This window comes from Vanacampus margaritifer, chromosome 15, assembly GCF_051991255.1.
Source record: "Vanacampus margaritifer isolate UIUO_Vmar chromosome 15, RoL_Vmar_1.0, whole genome shotgun sequence".
Classification (NCBI taxonomy): Eukaryota; Metazoa; Chordata; class Actinopteri; order Syngnathiformes; family Syngnathidae; genus Vanacampus; species Vanacampus margaritifer.
In genome coordinates, this window is record NC_135446.1 from 9,851,152 (window position 1) to 9,860,560 (window position 9,409).

Genomic DNA, 9,409 nt, shown 5'->3' on the forward strand with positions numbered 1-9,409 from the left:
CAGTTCATTAAGACTCACTTGCAGTCATAAATAACAGTATTTTAAAAGTCCCGTGTATTATATGTATAGATACATGCGTATCAACATGTCAATATTAACAGAGATGGACATATGCCTCCATGTGCTCCCTGCCCGGGAACTACATTCGTCGGGATGCCGAGTGGTGGATTTACGTGGTCAGGCCTCTTCTCTCAAGTTCCCGGTTCTGCTTCAGCTCCTTGATCCTGCACCAACACAAGTGTGAAATCACTGGCTCGTCAATTAGCGTACGTGAGAGTGTGTTACCGGTGCCTGCAGCGTCTGAGGAACCTCATGATCTTGCGTGCAGCCTGGTCCTGTTTCTTGGTCAGGAAGGTCCCCCTGGCAGACAGAGTGAGCTCACAATCAACACAGGGTAGGCTGACTCGCACACATGATTAATGGCGCCCGCGACTAGCATTTACTTGAGTTTGGGGTTGTGGCCTGCGCCACCCGGGCCTTGTTTGAGCCTCTCGTATTCCTTGTAGCTGCGGTAGTACTGCTGGATGAGCACAGCCGCGCGCCGACTCTGCTGGAAGCGCTTCTGCTCGTAATATGAGCGAAACTTGGACTGGATCAAGATGGCCGCCTGGGTCATCTTCTTGTAGAGGGCGTACTGTGGAGGCGGGGCCAAGGAGGAAGAGACGTGTTAAGGGTATTACCTTTTTCCTGCCTAAATACAAACAGGCAGGCACACAGTAGCATTATGTGATTAAACAATTTTCTGCATAAATGGGTTGTTTATTCTCAATTGTCCGGTTCTTTATAGTTCAGTTGCATCGTCCAGTGTACGATGGGCTTCTCTCAATTGCACACACACTGACACGCACACACACACACACACACACACACATCTACTGTTCACCTTATTACCTTGAGAGCTATCCATGTTAGCTAGCCAGAAAGAGGTAGAGAAACAGCAGTTAAGTGTTAGTGAAGCACAAACTAGGGCTGGGTGAAGTCCTTGCAAGACTTAATATGTCAGAAGTAGAAACAGTAATTTTATGGCGTTAAAAAGATGGAAAACCCATAAAAAAGCACATAATTACACATACCTGTTTATATTTGCGATAGCATCGCTGAATGACGGCCGCAGCCATGTCCTGCTGCTCCTTCAACCTGCGACCCTGCACATATGCAAACAAACAGGCAATGAGCATGAGGCTCAGTAGAGGTCAATACAGGCCAACGTAAAAAGCTCACTTTGTATCTCCGGAAAGCATTCTGGATGATCCTGGCGGCCTCGTACAGCTCCCTCTGCTCACCATCCGTCAAGGTCAACAGGGCGAAGTCGCGCTCCATCCGACCGTTGGCCGACGCGTTCAGAAACTCGGCCCACGCCGCGGAGGAGGGCGGCCGCAGCCTCTGGAGGGCCAACGCGCTGAGGGGCGAGGGGGGGCAAACCCGCCTGCGTAGATGGAGATCGCGCTTATGGACAAGGTGTACGCAGCCAACTTAAAGCCCAATTTTGCAGAGAAATCACAGGAATGTGGCGGAGTGTAGCGGGCTACCTGGGCAGGGACTGCGTGTGGGCGTCCACCGTGTCCAGGTAAGTTGTCAGCCAGGTGTCCTGGACGTCCTGCCTCTCACGGAGCAACGACTCAGCCCCCCTGGCAAAGTCCTCGTGTTTGATTCGCTCCGGCGTCGCCTCGACGATTTGCTCCGCCAGCGTCGCCATGTCAACCTATCGAACGGGAGGCCAGAGAGTAAACACGTGTCGCCATGGCAACAGACTCTTGTGCGGCATGTGGCAGTACCAGCACCTCCTCTTCCTCATCCTCATCCTCTTCCTCATTCTCCACGTTGTCGCTGTAGCTCAGAAGCTGCTGTGCCAGCGTGGGGGGGAGGCGGGGCGACGCAGGGCCTTCGCTCGTACACTCCGAGAGGGTTAAAGCTGCAAGAAGCGCGAGTGAGAACGACAGGCCAGTCAAGACGTCATCTACACCAGACCATCGCCACTTCACTTGCGAAATTTTTTCTAAAGAGTCATTTGCATTATTTGAAAAATGAATGTATCTGTGCATCACTGAGTCAAAAACAAAATATGATGGTTAGGAAAGTAGTAATTAGTATGTTAATAGGGTGCGAAATGGCGACAGAATTCTGGTGCATATTTTTGGAAACCAAAGTCTGTAACACATCTATTTATTTATTTATTATTTTTTAGGTAAGATCCATTTGTGTTTATACTTCAAGCTATGATTCAAAAACCTTACAAATAAATGTCTTACAGAGGATTTAAAAAAAGGAAAACGGCACCGGAAATGTGCATGTATATAAATATTAGGGTTATAATGGAAAGACTTGTCTCATTATTTACCGCATCTTTGCTGTATTGTCCATCAAATATTACCTGCGTGCGACTCCTCCACAGGCAAGGATGACGACGAAGATGGGGGCGAGGGGGAGGTGTCCATGGGGGCGGCCGAACATTGGGAGGGGGACGATGGGAGGCTGCTGGAGGAGCTGAGGCCTGCGGGGTGAGGCGCAAGTTAAGGTCACGTTAAGATCCAAAGGGTGGTTACTACGGTGACAGGCGTGCGCGTCACCTGTGTCCGGGCTCGTTGAGACGGGCGAGGCGGCGGCGTGCGTGTGTAGTTCCTCCAGAGCGGCGGCCAGACAGGTATGTCCTCGCGAACGCGCCACGGCCAGCGGGAGGCGGCCCAGCGAGTCCGGGATGCCGATAGCGACACCGCTCCAGCCGTACAGGAGCTCTGCCGCCCTCCGGTGGCCCAGAGCGCACGCCCACATCTGAAACACAGGTAACCATGGCAACACAGCGTTTTAACCAGGAGTCTGAACCAACTGGCTGATGATCGGAGCAAGTAATACCAGCGGCGTGCATGAGAAGTGGTCCACATTGAGAGGGTCAACTTCCTGTTCCAGGTCCAAACTGTCGCTGTGTATACGCCTACAAAACACCACAGTGGTATCACGTAGGGGTTTTTAATGCGGCTTGTCACAAGTCCTATGAAAATGTATTGCATTAATTCTGCACTTTTTTCCAAAAATTGCCTAATTAAAACTGCATTTGCTTAATTGTATTTATTATTTAATCATAAAATAAATGGTTGATCATTATTAACCAAAAAATCAACAAATGCTTTGGTTGTTTTAATAAGTAATTGGTTTACTTTATTCATGAAGACAATAAAAAACGCCAATGATTTCATTTATACACGCATTTATTTATTTTTATTCATTTATCTTGTTAAATTGATTGATCGTTTTAATATTTGTATAAAAAAATGTTTTTACCAATGTGCTATTTATTTGGAGAAATATTTGGTTAATAAGTGGTAACTAATTCCATTTTAATGACAATGAATAATGAAAGTAAATTTGACTTGTACATATTTAATCAATTTATAATTTTTGTATTTTGTTTTTATTTTATTTCATCGGTTAATTTATTAATTGTAAATAATATGCATTTTACATTTTTGAAATGGGTTTATTTAAAATGTATTTATTAATGCTTGTTCACTATTAGCCTTTTATCTTAAACGTTGAATAATTAGTTGATTACAAATAAATAAAATAATGTTTTTATTTAGTTAAATAATAGGTAATAAAAGGTTAAAAACTGGGTGCATTATTTTATTAATAAAATAAACTTAGACATTAAATTTTTAAAAATAATTTATCTTGTAAAATAATTGAATTTTAAATACATAAAAAAAAAATTTTTTAAACTTTTTTGTGTGTAATTTTGTTTTTATTAGGGAAAATATACAAAAGCAATTCAATCATTCTCAATGTTTATTTACAGTATCATTCCCTTCATTTTTTAAAATACAAAACCTACCAAGATGCAAAAGAACAGAAAAGATAAAAAAGGTAAAATAAAAAAGGCTTACTTATCACATAAATCGAGAAGGTAAAATGTCTTACAATCACTAAAAAAATTTTTAATGGAATAAATGATTAGAATATTTTTTGCTTCTAAATTTGAAAATAAAAACAAATTATTTCATGAACATCATTTTTCTTTGTTCTTTTAACCTCATCAACAATTGTTCTGGCCCATCGGTCCGGTTTCAAAATCAAATGTGACCTTTGAGCACAAACGTTCGCCCACTCCTGCGTGAACGTTAGTATGTAAACGTACCTCCAGGTGATCAGCGTGTGTATCAGGTGCGTGTAACCCTGTGCGGCGGCCAGATGGAGCAGCGTCATCCCGCGGTGACGTGGCGAGTGCTGAAGCCGCTCGTCGTCGCCCCCGCTCCACCGCACTCCTCTCATCATCCTCTCGCACACACGCACGATCCTCCTCTCGAACCACTGGGATGACTGGCACGCGCACACAGTTAGACGGCGGCAAAGTTGTCACGGCCGCGGCTCGGGCCTTCTCACCTGCTCGCGGTCCTCTGCCGTGTGCGGAGTAGAGGGCGCGGTGGTGGTCATTTGGCTGGCATGTTGCTGCCGTTGTTGTTGATGTTGCTGATGATGATGTTGTCGTTGCGCTAGGTCTCGGGCCGCCATGGCCGCCATCCTGCGCTCCATCTGCTCCAGGCGTTCCAGGATGGACACCCTGAATTGATTGTCTGGAGAACAAAAACAGTTTAGCGGTCACTCCATTAGATTAAAATAGATAGAATAATGGAACACAGACCGTCCAATGAGAGCCAGTCGAGCTGAGAGCTGGGCAGCGAGCTGGCATTCCTGGCGCGGTACTCAAATAGAACCGACGACGACATGGAACCCCCGGACTCTACGACCTGAAGACACACCAGACCGGCCTCGTGGGCTGTGACGAGAAAACCAAATGTTCCAGTAAGGATTTGTGTGCGTACATTCAAGTGTGTGTGTGTGTGTGTGTGTGTGTGTGTACCAGGACAGTAGCAGCGCAGCACACCAGGCTGGATCAGTGAAGCCGGGACAGCGCTCTGATCAAACACGCATGAATATCGACCAGACTGCTCACTCCACGGTCCTGTGATCAATACTTTCACTCCACCCTACACAATACACACAGAAATTTGTACTTCACTAGAATATTCATTTTCCTTGTTTTTCTTTTTACCAAACATCTTACACTTTCTACATTGAACACCTTGGAAGCTTGAGGAAAGTTAAATTAGTACTTCTACTTTTACAAAAGTATCTGGGCTTCTACAAAAGCGGGTTGTAGTTGCGTGTTACCTCGGGATACGACCACTCCGGCGAGAAGTCCGTGATGGAGGCGAGTGGCGACGAAGATGGCAGCGGGTGAGGAAAGGGCAGGAAGGATGTGGAGGGGGAGGGCTGCGGGGGCACCATGTAGCGAATCCCGGCCGAGAAGACGGCCGGGCCGGGGGCCGGGTCGACGGGAGCGGAGGGAGGCGGCGCCGACTCAGGGTTGACCTCCACCGTGATGAGGTCCGAGATAAGGTCCGGGAACTGGCTGTCGAAAGAGATTTCCAGCTCCTCCGGTTCCTGCTGCGTGTCCATAGGAGGGGGGTCGGCATCGTGGTCCGGTCCGTTGACCTGCTTCACCTGCAGGGTGGGCGGCGCCTGGATGGAGGTTTCCATGGTGACATCATGGGGGTTGGGCGTGTCCGTGGGGGCAGGCAGGTGACCGTAGGGCTGCTCCTGTGATGTGGTGCCACTTCCTGGTGTTAACGACTGGCTGGGCTGCACCACACAGACACGTTGTCATGGTGATTACGCAAAATTGACTCAAATTTGTACTCTTAAGGCTGGTGATAGTTTTTTTTTAAACTCCAATTGGTTGCCCAGCACTAACTGGTCCTCACCTGCAGCAGCTTTGCGGGAGGCGTTAAGATTCGAGTGTCATGTCCCTGTTCATTCTCCTCGCGATCATCTCCCACCGTCTCTGCCGGCACCTCAACAGCTCCCAGCTCCAGACAGAGTGGCAGGAGGGACGGCGCCACCGAGGAAGTGGGCGACAGGAGGAAGGAGGGCGGAAGCGAGGTTGTGTCCTTCCTGTCCGTCTCGCAGGAGGACGACGAGAGCGACGAGGGAGGGGAGATGGATGACGGCGGAGTGGACGTGGGGGAGAGTGCCAGAGAGGAGGGGGAGAGCGGCGAGGAGGAGGAGCAGATGATGGGAGGAAGCGGCCCGCCGTATGTCTGGCCCTGCTTGGGGGAGTTCAGGAATGAGTCGGGGTCAAAAGCGGGTGGGAGGAAAGGTGGGGGGAGAGAGGGTGAGGAGAAAGACAAGGGAGGGGAGGCTGAGGAGGAGGGAGTAAGGAGTAGGCCTCCTATGACGGGAGAGGGAAGGAGGGTGAGGGAGAGGGTGTGGCGCACAGGAGCGGGCAGGGAGGGCGTTGTCGGGGAGGGCGGGCATGGTGAGGGGGGCTTCCCATGGGGAGGGATTGGGGGCGAGAGAAGTAATTGGCTGGAACGGGTGAGCACCATGCTCTCTTTGGGGGTATCCTCCCCGCCGCCGCTGGAGATGGGGGCGGTGGTCGCCATGACGATGACGGCGTTGTGCGGCAGCGCCACGGTGGTCAGTGGGGGGGACGCGGCCGAGCTGCGGAAGCACAAGTTTGGGATTCAGCACTGCTTATTTTTCAAATTCTGTTCATTTTCTGTTTGTTTTCAGAGCAGATGTTCTAGTTTTTGTTGATTTAGTTTTATTTATTTTTGTTTTTGTGTTGGGTATTTGTCAGGTGCGAGATTAAAAAAGGTCACAAAAATTAAACCTCAACAAAAGTTGCCATTTAAAAAAAATTATAAAAACCGACAGACAAAAAATTAATAGAAAGACAATATCAGTAGGTGGCAGTATTGAGCCATAAATGAGGTTTGCCAATTGACAATGAACACCACAAAAGAAGAACAAGGAATGACAACACTATAATAGTGTTGAGTTTGTAATTAAGGATTTTTTTTTGTTAGGAATATTGCATTTCACATCATTTCAACCGGGCGCAATGAATTCAACTTTCAGTGTAATATTTCAATTAAACCCCACTTACGTGGAGGCGGGGCCAGGAGAGGAGGCGGGGCTGCCCTGAGCTTGGAGCTGGGGAAGTTTGGCGTCACCCCCGCCGCCCCCCAACTCCCCCGTCTCTGAGGACAGCGGCGAGGACGATGACGGGGGCAGCTTGGGAGAGATGATCCGGTGCTTGGTGCTGTTGCAGCTGTGGGGAATGTTCCCTCCTGACACACACACACACACAATGTTAGAGTGACTGTGTTTACACATTTTCCACTTCCTTGTCTTGTCTAGCGTGTTACCCTGGCTGCCGTTGCAGAGACAGGCATGCGTGCGTGGCTGCGGTTTGGTTCTCTGGCGCTCCAGGATGAGGTGCACCAAATCCTCGATGCTGAAATCGCCGCTCCCACCAGAACATTTCATGCTGTGAACTGAAGCACACACATGCGCAGTTACGCACTAATGTCGTGTACTACTCTAATGTGTGTGTGTGTACACTTACACATGGGCTTGAGCTGACTCAGCAAGTCGTCGCGGCTCCATTTCACGCTGTCGTGGCGACTGGTCACAGCGCACAACAGCGGACTGCATTTGCCAGAATCCTCCAGGGAGGGCACGTTCAGGTAATGGACCAGCACAATGTCTGGGTTCTTTTAAAATGCAAAGAGAACAACTGTATATTTACGTGTGTCTTAATGAGACGATGACTCAATAAATGTTGGAAAACATTGTTTACATTTGCGTTTGTGTGTTTACCTGCAGCAGCCAGTAACACCGCCGGTGGAATGTTGGCACAATGGCGGAATGGACGTAGTTACCGTAGAGACACTGCAAGCAGAGTTAGCGACATGCTCCACTGACATTGCCATACTCGTGAGTGAGCTTCACAGGGAGTGCTGCTGCTCACCTCCATGCCCTGCACCTTCAACTTCATGTGGTCCTCTCGGGTGTCCTTCCCATCCTTGCGTTTCTTCCAACAGTAGCCATCCTTCCTGTACTTAACCTTCTTTCTGTTGTAGAGGATGATGCTGCCATTCTTTGGCCTGAAACGGTGCATGGTTAGCAGAGTGCACCATCTTTGTGTGTGTGTGTGTGTGTGTGTACCTGGTTTTCAGGGTGCAGGAGAGCCACTCGTCATGCTTATCAAAGCTTACCAGATAAGACGCGATCTCCTGCATACACACATACACACACACACACACACACACACACACACACACACACACACACACACAGGCTTCGACATGAAAAATACAGTAGGGACCCTAGTTACAAATAAAATGCATTTTAGAAGTCTATAACATCAATATTTTCCCCTCCTGTGATTGGTTGATCAAAACAAGCAAAGTTAAACTCTTATAATATTTACAATATTTTTATACAATTGTGATGTAATTATGATGGCATTAAGAGGTGGATTAAGTCCCCAAATAGTCACCCCGAAACTGGCTTATACAACAGTCAGGTTGTAAATCCAAATTTTTGCAAGTCAAATGTTTGTTAGTAGCGTAATAACTGTGCTAGTTAGTTCTAATAAGCACACACTGACCTCATTAGTGTTCCATCTCAGGCGCTCGTTTGGAAGACAGGACGAGCGAGGGAGGCACTCCAGCAGCTTGTTCCTCTGTCCTTTACTCTCTGACACACACACCCAATCCATCAAACCTTGATATTCCCATGTACAGGGTTACCATAGCAACAGAGCTGACACCGACCAGTGTGACATGTGGAAACCATCTCCTTGTTGCTCATCGCGACGAGTCCATGCAGGGTGGTCTCACACGACGCACAGCCACCTACACTGACCAACTACACGCACACACATGCAGGTTGAACTCACAGTGGCCAACTATGGGAAAACACAGTTCCTTGTTGCCTAGCAACCACCGTAAAAGGGAGCCTCTGCTCGTGAAGGCCCAAGTTAGACCGGGCACTCGCCTTGCTGCTTTCGCGACTGCCTGTGGATCTCTACCGGCTACAAGCTGTGCCACTCCCCGAGGCAAACTACTATTTTGCTATTTATTTAAGTAAGTGTTATCTGTCACATAATATAACGTAATATAGCTCAACTAAACCAACAGGCGTTGTTTCGTGTCAAAGTGGCCAAATGGGAATAATATTTATCTTTAGCTGCTCATATAGCCCAGCTGTGCTAGCCATGCTAACAGCACTGATTTGACGCCATCGGAAAAAGCTCCGGGGAACTTTACCTCCGATTGTGGCGGTGCTGACGCTAATCTGGGGACGATCGTCACAAACTGCGGTTCGACACAAACACCTCCACAAACTACTTTACCTTCCGCCTTCAGCCCGGCCGCCATCTTCCTTTCCTCTGACGTCTTTGCGCCGAGACCGTAATGCCCAGTGCGAATGGTTTTACCGTAATAACGGCTGAACATGCGCGGGCAAATTTGTCAACGGTAGAGGTCCTGGAAGGCTTGAAGCTTGAGGCTTGGTTTGATTTAATAAAAGAAATGGCACTTTGTTATATAACACTTTAAAAAAA

General features: G+C 48.1%; 1 protein-coding gene across 6 annotated transcripts; it reads right to left on the reverse strand.

Annotated features, from left to right (window-relative positions):
- Positions 1–31: 31 nt before the first annotated feature.
- Positions 32–9,254, reverse strand: camta2 (calmodulin binding transcription activator 2). 6 transcript variants are annotated; one of them, XM_077543437.1, is made up of 26 exons: positions 9,200–9,254; positions 8,619–8,712; positions 8,453–8,541; positions 8,008–8,075; positions 7,811–7,946; positions 7,660–7,731; positions 7,406–7,553; positions 7,206–7,334; positions 6,944–7,127; positions 5,757–6,495; positions 5,164–5,634; positions 4,853–4,979; positions 4,634–4,768; positions 4,375–4,565; positions 4,130–4,311; positions 2,851–2,929; positions 2,568–2,769; positions 2,372–2,491; positions 1,776–1,912; positions 1,530–1,702; positions 1,222–1,426; positions 1,074–1,145; positions 892–912; positions 444–634; positions 286–360; positions 32–224 (listed from the first exon to the last, which is right to left on the reverse strand). In XM_077543437.1, the coding sequence occupies exons 2-26, from the start codon at positions 8,653–8,655 to the stop codon at positions 170–172; spliced, it is 4,038 nt and encodes a 1,345-aa protein (XP_077399563.1). In that variant the 5' UTR covers positions 8,656–8,712; positions 9,200–9,254; the 3' UTR covers positions 32–169. The 6 variants fall into 6 exon arrangements, with proteins under 6 accessions (XP_077399563.1, XP_077399560.1, XP_077399562.1 ...); XM_077543434.1 differs by having other exon boundaries at positions 1,782–1,912; positions 9,114–9,225; XM_077543436.1 differs by having other exon boundaries at positions 310–360; positions 9,114–9,225.
- Between the last annotated feature and the right edge of the window lie 155 nt (positions 9,255–9,409).